Source organism: Dasypus novemcinctus, chromosome 13, assembly GCF_030445035.2.
Source record: "Dasypus novemcinctus isolate mDasNov1 chromosome 13, mDasNov1.1.hap2, whole genome shotgun sequence".
Taxonomy (NCBI): domain Eukaryota; kingdom Metazoa; phylum Chordata; class Mammalia; order Cingulata; family Dasypodidae; genus Dasypus; species Dasypus novemcinctus.
Genome location: NC_080685.1, coordinates 63,038,734 through 63,057,320, shown reverse-complemented (window position 1 = coordinate 63,057,320; position 18,587 = coordinate 63,038,734). Strand labels below are relative to the sequence as shown.

Genomic DNA, 18,587 nt, shown 5'->3' with positions numbered 1-18,587 from the left:
CCCCGGAGCCAGCTCAACATCCGCAATTCATTATTAACAACAATCCTTTCAATTTCCAAAGTTCATTTCACTCAGGGCACAATAAGGTTTTTCAGACATTAGCTTCCTAACAATCCTGGGACTCCTAGGTTCTTTTAACCCTCTCGGGTAATATTGAAAAACTCTCTTCTCTCACTTTTGGTTAACTTACTAAGTTTTCTGGGGATGATGGTCTTTCATCTTAATATTCTTTTCCTTTCAAAAGAGGACAAGAGAAATGGAAGTGTTGTATAATGAGAAAGTCAAGTGCCTGACAGTTCCTAGCGACTTCGTTGTGAGGAACAGAATTCAAGTCTCTTGGAGTAAATGTTCTGAGTGGACAGAACATCCAGAAGATATTGCTAATTAAAATTACATCCAAAGTAAAAGATTACAAAACCCTTGGGAGCCGAGTTTAGCAATGCAAAGTTACTTTAGGGTGGGAGCGGATAGAGTGGTGCAGAGAGGGACAAATAGCACATGCTTAGAGCTTATTAAACAAATGGAAAGTTAGATAGCAAAAACACTTAAGTAGCTGCCACCTTTCCAGTCTGTTCTCTTGAACTGGCATTCTGTATGAATCATAGAAGAGTAAATTGTGGGGATGGATGTGGCTCAAGTAGTTGAGCACCTGCTTCTCATGTATGAGGTCCTGGATTCAATCCCCTGTACCACCTAAAAAAAAAAGAAACAGAAAAAAGAAAAGTTGATCATAATAGTTTGTAACTGGATGAACTCACTGAAAGGAAATGACGTAGAGGAGATGGTGTTCTATATAGTGTTTAAACACTGCCCAATTCATCTTTGTGTCTAGTATGTAGTAGGTACACAATGCTTGTTGAACTCCACTGATAAATGAATGTAAAGGCAATTTGGGAACTGTAAACCCTGTAAAAAAAAAATTAAGGTCTAAGGTCTGTGGATTATGGACTCAGGAAAGACACTGAAAGGGAGAGAGGGAAAGAGAGAGAGACTGAGCAAATAACAATTGTTGTCCCAGGGTTAACTGATAAAAGCTCTAGATGTAATATTGACAGATCCCAGTTTTCTCTCGGGCCAATCTGTGCCTCCTGACAGACTTCCATGTTTGCTGTCACTAGTGGTTGGTTTCATAAGGCAAAAGATACAAGCAGAAAAGTTTATACCTTATCCCCAGTTGCTGCCATCTTTGTCAAGGAAATAGATTTAAATACCAAGATTTCAAAATGGTGGTAGATGCAATATATACAATTTTTAAAAGACAAAGTGAGTGCAGTTGCAGCCTGAGTTATGGGTTCAAAACACTATTATTATTAGGTATTGGTGTAGCTGTATGGAAAAAATAAAAACTTAAGGCCTAAAGAAATAACCTGTTTAAATAATGGGTCATTTCAAAGAAAGATACCAAGTTATAAAAAGTAGAAGCTTTTGCATTTGGTGATTAATTCCTAACCAAGATTTAAAAATACGTCAACAGATATGTCATGTCTATACCAAGGACACTACCTTGGCAGCTGTAGGGCTTGTCTTGGAAGGCTCATATAGTCATATATTCTTTGGCCTATGATATGTGTTAGAGTCCTGAGTTTTGGACAAAGAAGTCTTGATTAGTTGGAAGGAGTAATTTCATTCCTTTTTGTTAGGTGGGTACATTTAGAACCCAAGTATATAAAGAAGCAATTTTTCTTTTTAGGCTTAAAGCATATAAATATAGAGATTTATGTTATTTCATATATACTGTTTACTTTTTAAAATACGACGTTTATAAGTATTTTAATTTTTATTTTAAAAGTTTGACATTTCATATACAAGAGTTGTTTACGTTCTTAGAGTTTTCTTTGTTTGATTTCTAAGACTTTGTTCGATTTCTAAGACTACCTTGTTAGGTTTTTGAAATATTTTTTTAAAATCCACTATTTTAAATTCATTATTTGAAATGCATAAGGAATTTTGATTAGTTAAATATGGAAATGTTTAGGAGCACTTGATTTATCTAATGTATGTGTTTATTGAAAAAGCAATAAAGAAAAAAATGAAAGCGATTTAAAATTTGTAAATCTGTATGTCAAGTTTAAAAGCTTAGTGATTAGTTTATTAAATACATGCCTTAATAAATTAAAAATTGATCATAATACAAGCAATTGTAATCATTTCTTTCAGGGTGCAATGTTCCCTCTCAACTAGTAAGAACCCATTAATAATTTTCTGCCCTAAACTGAAAAGCAAATCATCAAATTATCCATAAAATAATTTTATACAGCTTCTCCTAAGCCACCCCTCCTCAGACGTAGGAACTCAGTTATTCTCTCCTGTACCATGAAATCCCCTTCCCTGGAACTGCACTCAGTGTGAGGTTGCTTTCTTCAGTGTCCCCATATAGGAATGTACAAGACCTCAGAACGCCTGCCCTGCATGCCTCTAACGAACCCCTACTTATCCTTCAAAACCAGGGCCAGAATTAAATCATTTCATTTGAGCAGCTTCTGTGCCATCACACATTACTCATTCACCATTTATTGCAAGCCTATTTTGTGGTAGACTAAACTAGGGTGTTTTGATTATTTTTACAGACTTGCTCAGATGCAACCATTTTAATTCAACCGGCGTGTTGACACTGCTGTGTTTTTTATATGCACACACAAACATGTATCTTTATATCTATATCCATATATAGATTTAATTCTTTCATGTCCACATACCTAAGTTTAATAGGAAACAAACATACCTATATTATGTTTACTGCATGCTTGGGCAACCTTTTTTAGTTTATGTAGTTTTCCTGCTCATCTCTGGGCCCCTCCTTTACTTCTTGTAAGTTGATGGTTCAATACCAAATGAAACCTAGAGACCTTTCAGCGCTAATGTAAAGATGGTGCCCTCTGGTGGAGTACACTAAAATTATACCTCTCTCCCCAAATCTCTATTGGGATTTTTTTGTTTCTGTTTTTTCCCACAAATTTACCTCCATTTGGTTTTACTTTCCAAAGTTATTAGGATTACCATCAGAGTTCTCATATCTATGGTGATATGAGAAGTATAGAAAAGCCCTTATCATCCAAACAGCAGACCCCTCCATTCCAACTTATATCAGGCCTCAGTAAAAATTCTTAGTGACTTCGAAGGTCCCAGATGATTATTTATTAGTTTACTGGAAGATTTATGCTGTATGACATCATAATATTTGTAGGCATTAAAGTACTACATGATATTAGTATTTAACAGGGTCTCAAAAGTACTCCAAAATGGAAAAGATCTCAGATGCAGGACATTGCATATCCTGCCACAACCCACTGGAGGGACTGGGGGAGAGTGTGAACTACAAAGTAAACTATGGTCCATGCAGCGTGGCAGTGCTCCAGGGTGGAGTCACCAAATGCAATGAATGTGCCTTACTGATGTTGACGTGGGAGGAGCTGGGGAGGCGGGGAGTGGGGTATATGGGAACCTTTATGTTTTTTAATGTAACATTGTGTGTGATCTATTTATCTTTTTTTAAAAAAAGACAGTAAGTAAAATAAATAAATAATAAAAAGAAAAGGAAAAAAAAGTAGAACAGATATAAGGGTTAACAAGTGACTTTGGCATCTCCACTACTTTTACCTTTGTGGAGCGATAATATCTTGAAACACTCATATTTGGGCTTCACTTTTCCACACCTTACCTATGACTTCCCTTCTAGTTAGTCAAAAGGTATTGCCTCATGTGAGGTCAGACTGTAATAACAACAACCAAAAAAAAAAAAAGATAAATTTTTATGTGAAAAAAAAATCAATGCTATGCTTTTCATATTAAAAAGAAGACCTGAGTGAAGCAGAAAACAGAGTTTTGCCATATAATTGGAAAGAGTCTAGAGGAAGCATAGACTCCCCACTGCCCCAACTCCAAGGTCATTAGAGAAGATTAGAAGGTTCATCTTGGCTGGAGGAAGGAGCTGCTACAAGCCTTGGTCAAGGCCTGAAAAGAAATCCAGGGTTATGGGGAGGCTGAGGAGAGAAAAGGAGTTGAGACCCAAAGATGACAACCAGAAAGGGGCGGAACCTTCACGGGAAACAGCAGAGCAGGGAACAGCAAGGAAGCTGAACTACTGCCTGAGTGTTTAGTTTCCTATTGCTGCTATAACTAATTGCCACAAGTGTAGTGGTTTAAAGTAACACGAGTTATATTATCTAATAGCTCTGTAGGTCAGAAATGTGATGCAGGCCTCACGGGACCAAAATCAGGATATTGGCAGGGCTGCATTGCTTTCTGAGGGCTCTGGGGGACAATCAGTTCCCTTGCCTTTTCCAGCTTCTAGAGGCCATCTGCGTTCCTCGGCTCATGGCTCCTTTCCTTCATCGTCAAAGCCAGCAGTGGCTGGTCGAGTCTTCTTCACATCTCATCATTCTGACTTGGCTCCTCTGACTTCTCTTCCACTTGTAAAGACCCTTGTGATTACATTGGGCCTGCCGGGATAATACAGAACAACCTCCCCATCTCAAGGTCGATTGATTAGCAACCTTCATTGCCCTTTGCCATGGAACATGAACCATGGGAGGGTGGAGCCAGAACCACAGGAACAGAGATACATCCAGGTCTTCAAGGAACTAGAAGAAAAAGGGTAACTAGAAGGATGATGACCTTCCAGTATCCCTGCCCCAGCTCCACTCTGTCTTCACCCAAATGTTTTAGCAGTGACCAGAAGTGAGAAAAGCTTGACAGATTCTTTATATTCTGAGAAGATCAGGGAGAAAAGCAACAAGAACGACATAAAGACATTCATTTGCAGGTCCCTGCTAAGGTAACTGTACTCTCCCCACCCATGACGCCCAGCTATAGCATTATGTGACATAGCGAAATGTATGGCTACCTAAAGCCACTTTCTTAACCTTTTGGAGTTTCAGGTTACTCATCTCTAACATACCCAAAAGGAGAGTTATGAGGTTTTAAAAGAAAAATATGCAGAATACACAAACCATTGGATTTTATTATACATGAGGACCAGAAGGGCATGGACCCGAGTCCACAGCTTGGAAATTGATTCAGGCATGTATAGACCAAGGGGCTGCTCTGCTCAGGAAGAAGACTCTGACAGCCTCTACACTCAGGGACCCAGGGGCAGAGAATCTCTGGAAGCAAACAAGCCCTTTGGAGTCCTCACCTTGTCCATGGTGTTGTTCTGCTTTACTAGATGCTGCAGAGGAAACTGGCTTTAAGGATCTGACTTTTTGTCAATGAATCATAAAGCTATCAAAAGAACTCAAGAGCAGATCTACGTGCTTACGTAGTCAAAATGGCAGTTGGGGTTTAGTAAGAACACTGAAGGGATCATAACTAGAAAGTTTGAGGAGGCGATTGTTATGATAGGTAAAAATCGTCTGATACTCTAAAGGATGTGACTGGTGGTTGGTATTTTATGTGGTGCGGAGAGAGGTATTTATAAAGAGGCAAGATATAGTAAATTTATTTTCAAGTTCCCGTGGGAGGGGAGTGCAAGTGTGCAGAAAGAAGCAGAGCAAGCTGATTATCTTGGCTGGAGTAGAGGAGAGGGAGGTGAGACTGGGAAACACACAGGAGTCAAAATGAGTGTCATAGTTACATGCCCCTCTTTATTTACTCATCTTTCCTTTGCACCCTCCTTAGCAAATGAGACTGAGAGAAGCCAGAAGGTGGGGAGAGAGACATGCCCTGACTTAGTGGAGTCTGCTAACTCAGTGTGGACTCTCTGAAAGAAGGACGCCTGATCAGCCTCTCTGACAGCTGGTCTTCTCACAACTTCTCCTCCAGATGTCCCAGAGCGGGCAGATGAGATGGAACCATGTGGGGCTCATCCAGGTTCATGTCTCAAGAAATGTAAGAATACCACACAAAGGAGAAACCGTAGATCAAGGTCATCAAAATGGCGATAAAGATCACATGCCAGCAGAAGGAAGTGGTGACAAACATAATGTCATTTTTATCATCATCCATCCATTTGTAGCCAGAGATTGGTTTGTACAACATAAAACCGATCTGCACCAGCCAAGACCCGAGCATCATATAAAAAAAAGCCTTCATCATCCAAATCTGAGGCATATTGGGGGCCCATAACTCTGCGGTCACGACCAGCAACAGCAGAAACAAGACCTGGGTGAGCAGGATGTGAACCTGCAGCTCCACTCCTTCTGTGTCCTGCATGTGAGACACCATCAGGGGAAGAAATACAAATATTCCCAGGACTTGGGCACCTTGTTCCATAGCAGCACACCTCTGGGGCAGAAGGTTCTGGCTTACAATGTCTGCACACCCACTCAGGAAGTAAGTCATATATATAGTCAGATGCTGCCATTGCTTGCAGTACAAAAAGTTTCTCTGATGATATATCTTGCTGATAAGTACCAACTTTCCATGAATGCTATGCATCTCTTGAGCTACTAAAATGCAGGCGCTCAGTATCTTCATCAAGCCGACATAGTATATTTGCTGCAGCCTGGCCCATCTTCCCTTGCTCCAGGGACAGCGTGGTGGATACTGGATGGGATAGTTGCATATCAAGGCCCTGGACACCAGTCGGGCATGATAAAGTCCATAGAAGAAGATAGACAGCCCTGGGAACAGATGCCCCTCAAAGCCTCCCATGGAACTGAAGGCAGGTCTACTCAAGAGCAGAGGCAAAAGACTCAGGAAGGGCCATTCATTCCAGCTTCTGAAGGCTCTAGAGTATGGAGGGAGTTCCTGCAGCCTACTTATATCCTCTAAGCCAACCCACTGCATCCATATATAGAAAGGAAATGGTTTTGGAGGAAGCCCAAACCTATGTTGTGGTGGGTGTCATGGTTTCCATTCTGTTCTTCTGCTCTGGTCCATTGAGAACTAACTAACCTTTATCAAACAATGACATAAACATAAAGTGTGGCATAATGTCTGGGTATCTGCCATTCTCAGAGATGATACTATAGGGCCCTCCTTACCTCTCCTCCAACTTTTTCTTGACCCTATTGCTACTTTCCTAACTTCCCTCCCAAATTCACAGAACATAAGGGAGAACCCAGAGGAAACATACAAGACACACAAAGTTGGGTATATAATTTAAGTTTCTTCACGTAAAACCTCATAAAAACACTAGTGTGTTTGTAGTGCCTGGTTCTAAGTAGTTCCAAGAGCCACAAGTAAGCCTACACAGTGCCCAATTATCCCACCATAATTTGAAGATTTCCAGAAGAAGTTTATTCCCAAGAACCTCTCTTCCACTGATCTCCAGACAGGACTGAGATGCTACCATTTGAGAATCCTTCCTTTGGATTGAAGGAGTGTTCTTCTAAATAAAAATGTATGTGAGCGTGTTCTACCCAAAGGTACTGAATCGAAATCTCTTGCAGCGGTATTTTGCAATGAGCACTTCAATAAACACTTTCAGGTCATTCTTGTGCACATTAAATTTTGAGAATCAATGAGTAAAATGCAAATACTGGTTAGAAAGGAAATCCTGTCGAGCTACCGTCTCAGTGTGAATTCACCCTTCAAATGAGAGAAATCTCATGAAATAAGCATATTTTTTTTAGAATGCAATGGTCCTATGTTCCTTCATGACAGCTCACCAAGTAGTGGAAATGTCGCAAATTAAAGTTTGGTTTATATAATATAGGTGGTAAACTGAATCATGTTGCTCACAAAAAGAATGTTCAAATCCTAACCTGGATTCCTGTAAGAGTGTACCCACTGTTCATGAATAGGACTTTCTGACGATGTTATTACTAGTTAAGGTGTGGTCAGGTTGAATCAGGGTGGGTCTTGATCTCTGTAACTTGAGGCCTCATTAAGAGAGGCAGTTGGGTTTCATTCAACATGACAAGGCCACAAGAAGAAGCCAGAGGTCAGCAAAACTGCAAGAGCAGGCACAAAGAGAGGGAGAACATGCCTTGTGACGGGATGCAGTGGCAAGTCAAGGAACCCCGAGGATTGTGGCCAGTCAGCATCTGAATGCTACAGACTTCAGGAGAAGCATGGCTTTGCCAATGCCTTGATTTGGACTTCTAGCCTCTGAAACTATGAGCCAATAAATTCCTGTTGCTTAAGCCAATCAGTGTGTGATGTCTGTCATAGCAGCCCGGCAAACTAAGGCAATATAAATACTATAGACTTCCAAGAGGGTTACTTGTTGGAAAAATTTTTATTGCTATTCTGAAAGGACTTTCCATTTTATTTTATAATTATTATCAATGTATTAAACTATACTTTCATATTGATCTTCATATTAACCATCTTATTGAAGTGCCATGCTGTTCTTAACTAATTTTTCAGCTGATTTTATATAATCAGATTACCTATAATAATGAATAAGTTTTCTCCTTCTTTTAGACTTTTTTTTCTTCTGCACTAATTGCCTTTCTTATATAGTGAAAATGTACTGCATTTTAAAATATAACAGCTGCCAGTAATTTCCTGGTGTATTAGTTCTGAGAGAGTAAAGAAAATATAAGAATTCTATTATAAGCTTTCATTTGCTTTTCCAAGCAATTCTAAAGAAAATGTTCCAATTCTGCTCAACATTAAGGTTTAGGGAATGAAACATTTTTTTCCATGATAAAAATGTAATTACAGTGGCCCCAATCTTGATAATTTGTAAAAGGTAGAATTAAAAAAGTCCCCAAAATATATTCGTAATGAATGCCTCCCTCTCTTTAAACAAATATTCATTACAATCAGTGTAAGAAATTAGATAATCATTTTTTTGTTGACTATCATGTCATGCCCACCAGACTGACAAAAATTAGTGTGACTATACCAAGAAGCAAATAGAATTAATCCATTGCTAGTGGGAATGTAAATTTGTACAATCACGTTGGAAAATAATTATCTGGTGAAAGGTAAAGATATAAATCCTTCCTTGTATATGCTGTACAGGAACTCTCGTACATGCATACCAGGATCATATTCAAGAATGTTCCATAGTGGCACTATTTATAATTGGCAAAGAGAAAGAGGAACAACCAAAATGTCCTTCAGTATTAAAATGTATAAATAAAGTTGTAACATACTCACATAGAATGAAACACTATATAGAAGTGAAAAATAAATCAATCATAGCTACATTCAACAATAACATGGAACCTCAGAAATACAGTTTTACAGTATGTCACATAAGAATTCATGCCATATGATTCCATATATATATAAGGTTCTAAAACACACAAAACCAAACAATGTGAAAACATACGTGGCAAATCTTGAAAGAAAAGCAAGGGAAAGAAAAAAAATTCAGGAAAATGGCTATCCCTGAGAAAAGAAGGAAAATTAGGTTTGAATGAGGACATGAAAAAATAATGACATACCAGGAACTTGAAGGAAGGGAAATGGAGAGTTATTGCTTAATAGGTAGAGAGTTTGTGATGGAAAAGTTCTGGTAACCAATGGTAGTAAGGGGAGCCCAACATTGTGAATGTAATTAATACTGCTGAATTATATCCTCAAAATGATCAAAATGGGAAATTTTGTTATATATATTATATATATGCTAACGAAATAAAATTTTTAAAATGATGACAATGTTTCTCTCTTCTTACAAGTACTTTGCAGTGAGTATAGGAGTGTTGACTATTTCACAACTCTGCATAGTTTACATGTTGCAGTATGTGCCCCAAGAAACACATGCGCTTAATCTTAATCCTCAATACTGTGGGTGAATACCCATTGTAAATAGGACCTCCTGAAGATGTTTTTAGTTAAGGTGTGGCCTGGCTGAATGAGGGTGGGTCTTAGCCAGATTCACAGTGGCCTTATATAGAGAACTGGGAGGATATAGAAGCCAGAAAAGAGAGGACACCACCACATGGCAGGAAGCAGACAAGCTAAAGAGCCTCAAAAATTGCCGCAGCCAGCAGCAGATTGCTACCATCTTTGGGGAGAAAGCAAGCCTTGACCATAGATCTTGACTTCGGACTTCTTCTAGTCTCAAAATAGTGAGCTAGTAAAGTCCCATTGTTTAAGCCAACCCATTGTTTGGTATTCATCATAGCAACCCTAACAAACTAAGACAATCGTATTCTATAAATGTTATTTTGTAGTTACTGAATATTAAAATTGTTTTTTAAAAATGGTAAGACTAACTAGACCAGCTGCATCAGTGAGTGACACTTGATGCCTAACAGACTCTGCTTTAGGGTGAGAATGTGAAAAGACAGCTATATGAAGAGGGTCACCACCCTACCCCCAAAAATGCCAAAATGAGTTTTTCTGTAGGGTATAAATATTCACCCTAGTTTTTTTTTTTTTTTTTCTCTCCAGGATCTGGAGCTATCATGCACAGTTGCTGTGCAATTGCACCAGCTGTCGAGTCCCCTCCAGTGCGTTCTGGATGCAACAGCCTCAGCTCCACGTCAGCCATGAATTGGCTTGCATCATTTTTCTGTTTTGCACAAGTCTCTTTAGTATTATTTTAATGGATCTCAGGTAGGAAAAAAAGGCAAATATGGAGGCAGACTACCAACTTAAGCCAGATCTCCAAGTATATATTTTTTTAAAGATTTTTTTAAATTTACTTTATTTCTCTTTATTTATCTCCCCCTTCCCCCAGATGGTTAGCTTATCTGTCTGTACATTGTTTGCTCACTTTCTCTAGGAGGCACTGGGAACTGAACCTGGGACCTTCCATGTGAGAGGGGAGTATCCAAAAGATTGAGCCTCATCCACTCCTTCCATGTATATTTTTGATCTCTCAAATATAACAATGGTGTATCTATCTTGATTTAGTCTAAGCAGTTCAAGTATCAGTGACATTGCCTTTTTCTTTAAAATTTTTTGTAATTCTTTTTTTTTTTAAAGATTTATTTATTTATTTGTTTCTCTTCCCTAACCGCCCCCCCCCCCGCCCTCCACCTCGGTTGTCTGTTCTCTGTGTCTATTTGCTGCGTCTTCTTTGTCTGCTTCTGTTGTTGACAGCGGCATGGGAATCTGTGTTTCTCTTTGTTGCGTCATCTTGTTGTGTCAGTTCTCCATGTGTGTGGCATCATTCCTGGGCAGGCTACACTTTCTTTCACGCTAGGCGGCTCTCCTTACGGGTGCACTCCTTGCATGTGGGGCTCCCCTACGCAGGTACACCCCTGTGTGGCACAGCACTCTTTGTGCACATCAGCACTGCACATGGGCCAGCTCCACATGGGTCAAGGAGGCCCGAGGTTTGAACCGGGGACCTCCCATGTGGTAGCTGGCACCCTAACCACTTGGCCAAGTCCGCCACCTGTGCCTGTAATTCTTTTTATCAATTGCTTTATTTTGTTTTCTTTTGATTTATTTTCCTGTGTTTTTTTTCCCCATTTCCATTTTTAAATACAGAAGTAATAGATGAATAAATTCTCCATTAAAAACAAATTAGGGGAAACAGATGTGGCTCAACCAATTGGGCTCCCATCTACCAAATAGGAGGTCCAGGGTTCAATGCCCAGGGCCTTCTGGTGAGGGCACACTGACCCACATGGCAAGTTGGCCCATACGGAGTGCCAGCCCACACGGGAATGCCGCCCCGCACAGGAATGCCAGCCAATGCTGAAAGCTGGTGCAGCAAGATGATGCAACAAGAGACACAGAGGATAGAGAATAAGAAGATGTAGCAAAACAGGGAACTGAGGTGGTACAAGAGAGTAATCACCTCTCTTTCCCTCTGGAAGGTCCCAGGATTGGGTCCCAGAGCTGCCTAATGAGAATACACAGCAGAACAGAAGAACACACAGCAATTGGACACAGAGAGCCGACAATGGAGGGGGGGAGGAGAGAGAAATAAATAAAAATAAATCTTTAAAAAACAAAAGACAAAAAAACAAATTAGAACCTAAAGGCTAAAGATAGGCCTGATCAGCACATATCTGTGCCTATCCAAAGGTGACGACATATGAGTATGGTGAATATTTTTTCCAGATCATCAGCCACATATTCCACATGAATATACATAATGTTGCTGTGTGTGTGAGAAATAAATAGTATTATACTGCATGTACTATTCTATAACTGCCTATTTCACTCAATCATATAATGTGTTGGGAAGGTGCTGCTCATTTCTTTTGATGCCAATTTCTTTATCCTGTTTCCTGTCGATGGACATGCTGGCCCACTGATTTTCTTTTAATAAACAATACTGAAGTAAATAATCTTCTTTAGAGTAGGTGCCAAGAAATGAAATTGCTGGGTCATAGAGTATTCCCTTTTTTAGTTTTAATAAATATACAAAATTCTCCTTTCAAAATGGTGGCACCAATTTTCATTACCTCCGTGGCCTCTTATTCAAAAGTTCTCTAGATACTCTTTCCCAAGTAACTCTTTGGTCAGTTCCTTTCACTCTATCCCCAACTACTGCTTTTGTTCAGGAACCCCCAACTCTGGGTTATTGCAACATCTCTTACCTGGGCTCCAACCCTTGACTCTTCCTCTCCTTATTGCAGCCAATAAGTAATAGAGATCTGATTAAATCATTTGCTAATTTAAATTCTTCAGTGGCATCCTATTGCTTTCTGGATCTAGGCCTTTAGTATAAAGAACAAGGCCCTTTGTGCTATGGTCCAGCCTCATTTTCAGTCCCTTCCTAAATGTTTCCAGGTATACCAGAAGCTTCCAGTCAACCTTGACTAGTCTTCCTATCTCCCATCCCTTCTCCACCTGGAAAACTCTTCCTCTCTTCTCCTTCAAGATTCAGCTCAAGCAATGCCTCCTCCCACCTGGACAGGACACTTTCTGTGCTTTTATGGAAACTAGTACCTACTTCTTCTATCTTCACACTTGTCACATTATTTCAGAACTGTTCATTTACTGGGAAGTCTTTGACCTCAGGCATCATCTTTTCATCTTCATCTCTTTTGAGGAATCTAGCCCCATGCCTGGAGGTATCAATGAATGTTTGATGGATAAATGAATAAATGAATGAACTACCAAATGAACACACAGTCTCTACCATAAAAGACTTTTATAATCTAGTTATGAAGACAGAACAGAAACATACAAATGGTGTGAGGTCACTAATGCTAAGTGCTAAATGCCAAAGTTGTGGAACAAACTTCCAGGGCTGTGCAATTAGGGAAGAGCACTCACCCACAGCTATAGAGGTCAGGGCAAATAAGATCATTCCCAGTTAAGAGCTGAAGATACCAAGATAAGTGCTTTCAAACCTCATCTTTGACTCCTTTATCCATGGGCACAACAAAGGCAGAATGAAAGGATGAAGATGAGTCAGAATAATTCTAACGTCTCAGCCAGAGACACAGACCCCTTTGCATAAACCAGTGTTTCTTAACCTTATTTTCCACCCCCCTCACTATTTCCCTCTCTGGGGAGCCTTTTTTGCTATTTCCCTTATCATCTACTCCCACGAAATTTTAATACCACAGTTATACTACGTATCTGGTTACGTGCTGTGACCTTTCAGATGGCCATAGACCATTGCAATATCTAAGATTCTCACCCCAATCACCAATTTTCACCCCCCTGAAGGTCATTTTGCCCCTATTGAGGATGCACGGCATTAACCAATGGCACAGTGTGATCCCAAGAAAGAGCTAGTGACCCAGCACAGAGCTCATCTTCAGAGAACATTTGTCTTTCCAGGATATGAGAGAGGATTCATTTATGAGGGGTACATTAGATGGACTCAAAGTGTCTATCAGACTCCTCATGTGTGGCACTAGATCCCAGAGTACCCATGGGGGCAAGTCCTGTTCTTATAAATTGTAAATCTGGGCTTTGTTAGAGGGATTTAAGTGAGAAACATTCTCCTCACCTTTCTCCAGCCCAGGACACCTCATGAGTGGTGGGCAGGCAAAGACAACTGTGCGAAAGAAAAGAAGTATTATCCCAAAGGATAAAAGAATAGACATATCTCTGGTCTGTGGGCTCATAGACAAAAATAGGTGGAATGCAAAGCAGGAGACTCTGCTTGTCCAAATATGGCAGGAGCAAGGAGTTCTCCCCACAAAGCTGAATGAACCACTGACTGGAATCCACTTGGGAGGGGGAAGGGGCTGATGTTGGACTCTCCAACTGATGTTAAGGTGACTTTCAAGATGGCCTCTGCCTGAGACAATTCTCTTGATGCTTCTATGGACACTTGACCACTCGCTGGCTTACCCCGCACACCCTAGGGATAGTCCTTGATTGCTCAGGTCCCAAGAGTAAAGTGTGAACCTTGTAACACATCAGAATCACTGGAGGAGCTTTTGAAAAATACAGATTACCAAATTTCACCCCAGGCCTAGTGAGTAAAGTCTCTGGGTTTGAGTCCAGGAATCTACATTCTGAACAGTATCTCCCCACCCCGAAGTGGTGACTCCAGTGAAGGCCATTCTTTCCCTGATTCTTGGAAACCCCTGCACCAGACTAAACCACTATGCTGGTCAGTAGGTCACATCTGGGCACCATCCTTCTGCCCTCACTGACCTAGAGATTCACCCAGGGGTGTGGGTGGCATTTTCATTGAAGCAAGCTGAGCACTGTTTACCCCGAGAAGCTGGCAGTCAGGGGGAGGAGACAGAGGAGAAGGAGAGGGGGGAGAAGGGAAGGAAGGGGTAAAGGATGGTGGGGGAAAGAAAGAGATAAAGAAGGCCAAGCAAGAATACAGAGAACACAGAAAGAACACAAAGGGGGGGAAAGCAGCCCAGACCCTAAGAGGGGAAGAGGCAGGGAAAGGGAGAATCAAGAATGATCTGAGACGGGATGAGAGATCCCAGGGTCAGAAGACAGAGGGAGCACACACAGACTCTCCCCAGCAACATGGGGCCATTCCTGGAGGCTGTGCTTCTCATCCCAAGTCCTGGCTGCAGCCCAGGGGTGATGACTAAGTAAAATATCCTCCTTGTCCAGGCACCAAGAGACATTTTCAGTTAGTGATTAAGAAAATGAGTCTGCTCTGTGTTTGAGACCTACTTTGGTCATTTATTAAATAACTATTTTGGGACAAGTTGCTGTATCTTCTCTAAAACTCAATCTCATATATAAATGTGGGATTGTTGTGGACATTCCCGGATATATTTTATTTTAGAACAGGTTATAAATATGAAATATTTTAAGTTGTTAATCTCAGGACTGGATGAGACCACGAAGATCATGTCTTCCAAGTTCTTCTTTTTACAGATGAAGCAAGCGAAACTGGCAACAAGAACTCTCATTCATTGCCGGTGAGAATGCATATTGGTAGAGCCATTTTATAATAGGTAACAGTTTGGTAGTTTCTTACAAAACTAAACTTTAACTTACTGTATGATCCAGAAATTGTGCTCCTAGGTATTTACCCAAAAGAGCTGGAAACTTATGTCCACACAAAACCCTGAACATGAAAGTTTATAGCAGCTTCATTCCTAATTGCCAAAAATTGGAAGCAACCAGCATGCCCTCCCATAGTGATATGGATAAACACACTGTAGCATATTGATACAATGGAATTCAGCAATAAAAAGAAACAAGCTATCAGGCCATGAGAAACCATGAAGGAATCTTAAATATATATCACTAAGTGAAAGAAGCCAATCTGAAAAATGTACATATATACAATTCCAATTATATGACATGGTGGGAAAGGCTAAACTATAGAAACAGTAAAAAGATCAGTGGTTGCCATATGTTTGTGAGGGTGGAGTAAAGGAAAGGAATGAATAGATTGAGCATAGGGCATTTTTAAGTCAGTGAAACTATTCCATATGATACTGTAATAATGGACACATGACATAATTTGTCAAAACCCATAGAAGTGTACAGCACAAAGAGTGAACCCTAATGTAACTATGGACTTTAGTTACTAATAAGGTATCAATTCTGGATGATCAATTTTAACAAATGCACCACACTAATGCAAGATGTTAATAACAAGCATACTTACATGTGGGATGGGCACAGAATATGGGAACTAGCTTTACATTTTGGCAATTTTTCCATAATCCTAGAACAAGTCTAAAAAAAGCTTATTTAAAAAAAATGACAGGAAACTGAAGCCCAAAAAGAAGCAACTCATAGGATGTCACATGGTCAGTGGGTTTGTTGGTAATGAAGATGCTGTGATATTCAGTCACAAGCTGTCAATAAGAAGCACGAGAAAACCCCAGGTCAGCCCAAAGCAGAACTGGATGCACGCTAAGACAGTCACCAGAGCCTGTGAGCCCTGCTTCCCCAGTGTTGCATCAGTCCTCTGTGCCCCCCAGAACTCCGGCTACCCCTACCCAGCCCACAGGCTGGGTCTTTCTATTCTGTCCCACTCTGCCCACACCCTCAGAGCTACAGTCAGGAGGAAGCGCCAAAACGAGGCTGCCCCAGAATAGGGGGACAAGTGCAGTCAGCATCGAAGGAGTGGAGTGGGCTCTGCAGAAGCGCCTGCCCTGAGGGCTACCCAGGACCCCACACACCCTTCAAGGAAAGAACCCGCAGTGGAGTCGGTTCCGCGATAGAGGTGCCCTGACCCTGCAAGGCTGATTCTGCACCTGCTGCCATTGCCGGTGCAGGCCCCAACCCTGTCTGAACTGATCAGAGAGTCCTTGTGGTGGAACAGCTTGTCAAATGGCATATTTGCTGCTGTACAATAATAGAAATGGCTCTATCTTTGGACGTGGGTCCTGGACGGGGTCCTTATGGAATTGCAAGACTGCACTTCCTCTCCTGAAAGATGACATCATAACAGATAAAGAAGAGGTTGCTTTCAAAGACTTGGATGTGGCCCTTCTCATGGGTCCTATGCCAAGAAGGACAGCATGGAAAGAAAAGATTTACTGAAAACAAACATGAAAATCTTTGAAGTCCAAAGTACTGCCTTGCAAACATATGCCAAGAAGTCAGTTAAGGTTATTGTCTGGGGAAACACAGTCAAAACTAACTGCCTTACTGCCTCAAAGTTGGTTCCATCCACCACCAAAGAAAACTTCAGTTGCGTGACACGTTTGGATGAAAACCAAACTAAACCTCAAATTGCTCTTAAACTTGGTGTGACTGCTGATAACATGAAGAAGGCCATCATCTGGGGAAATCATTCTTCAGCTCAGTATCCAGATGTCAGCCATGCCGAGTTGAAATGGCAGGGAAAGGAAGCTGGTGTTTATGAAGCTCTGAAAGGTGACAGCGGCTTAAAGGGAGGTGTCATCATGACTGTGCAGCAGCACGGGGCTGCCGTCATTGAGACTCGAAACTGTCCGTGCAATGTCTGCTGCAAAAGCCATCTGTGACCACGTCAGAGAGAACTGGTTTGGATCCCCAGAGGGGGAGTTTATGTCCATGGGTGTTATTTCTGATGGCAACTCCTATGACATTCCTGATGATCTGCTCTATTCATTCCCTGCTGTAATCAAGAATAAGACCTGGAACTTTGTTGAGGGTCTCCCTATGAAGGATTTCTCATGCAAGAAGATGGATCTGACGGCAAAAGAACTGGCAGAAGAAAAAGAAACCGCTTTTGAATTTCTTACCTCTGCCTGACTAGACAACCATTTTAATGTTATTAAATGCCCCAAAGCAGAAGAATCTAAATGTCATCTTTGACTCTGGTACCAAATAATAATGCTATACTTAATTACTTGTAAGAAATAGCACATTTGAAAGTTCTGTGCTTCTTGATCCAAATTTGCAACTACTTATCATGCTGTTCCTGCTGCAACTCAAAAAAACCCAAAAAACCAAAAAACCAAAAAAACATAATCAAGTGAATAACAGCAAAAAAGCCCACAGAGTATCCTGAATAGAATGTAGCTGGTGATGGCTGTAAGCAAAATATTATTTTGAAGCTGGGGTTCTTGATAAAAGGATGTTTGGGCAGAAGGGGGAAAGATTGGTAAATATGGAGTTCAGACACAGATACTTCAAAGCAAGAATTTACCTGTCTGTATCCAGCACAGTCCAAGAAGAGACTTTTTGGGGGGTGGTAAGTACTCTAATCATTAGAGAAATAAAAATTTTTTGGAAGAAGAATAATTTGTCAAGCTTTGCTGTTACCTGCTTTGTTTTTTCCCACAATTTCATCCAGTTATCTCTTTACTGTGACATTCTCCAGAAGGTTCTAATTAAGTTATCCATAGCTACCCTGATGGGGTGGAGGGAATGCAAGGATGGGGAATGGGTGGGGGTCTACTAAACAAGCATGAGCATTTAAGCCACTGGAAAGACAAATTCTTTAATGTTACCGATAAATTGGCCTTCTGCTTTTGTATTAGTGGAATTCAGTCCTGCAGAACCTAAACAGACTGATAAAATTGAGCTTCTGGATCTGTAAAGCTGAGGACTGGGTCCTGCTCAGGATTTATCCTGCCTCCATGTGGGTCCCCACCCCACCTCCACTTTCTGCTATCTCAGTTACAAGAGAATTCTAATACTGCTCAAAGAACATACATACATCTAAAAGGGACTCCCCAGAAACACCAGTGCCTTAACCACTTGATTCCAATTAAAAATATCAATAGCCTATTATAAGCCAGACACTGTGCTAAAAACTGGTATTACAAGATGAATAAGACATGGTATCTGTCCTAAAGGAGGCTAGCACCTTGTCACTCAAAGTGTGGTCCAGTAGTTTAATATCACCAGGAAACTTGTTAAAAATGCAGAATCCCAGGCCCCAAACCAGACCTGTCAAAATCTGTATTTTGTCAATCCCATGTGATTTGTATGCATACAAAGTTTCAGAAGCA

The 18,587-nt window shown here is 40.7% G+C and overlaps 1 protein-coding gene and 1 pseudogene across 1 annotated transcript; one reads left to right on the top strand and one right to left on the bottom strand.

The window, feature by feature from the left end:
• Positions 1-5,817: 5,817 nt before the first annotated feature.
• LOC139436218 (transmembrane epididymal protein 1A-like) lies at positions 5,818-6,591 on the bottom strand. Its single transcript, XM_071207299.1, has one exon. The coding sequence runs from the start codon at positions 6,589-6,591 to the stop codon at positions 5,818-5,820; it is 774 nt and encodes a 257-aa protein (XP_071063400.1).
• A 9,353-nt stretch (positions 6,592-15,944) lies between these two features.
• LOC101425746 (malate dehydrogenase, cytoplasmic pseudogene) lies at positions 15,945-17,409 on the top strand (annotated as a pseudogene).
• Positions 17,410-18,587: the final 1,178 nt, after the last annotated feature.

Coding starts and splice junctions, on each gene's coding strand:
- LOC139436218 (XM_071207299.1), bottom strand. CDS start 6,591: ATGGGAGGCTTTGAGGGGCATCTGTTCCCAGGGCTGTCTATCTTCTTC.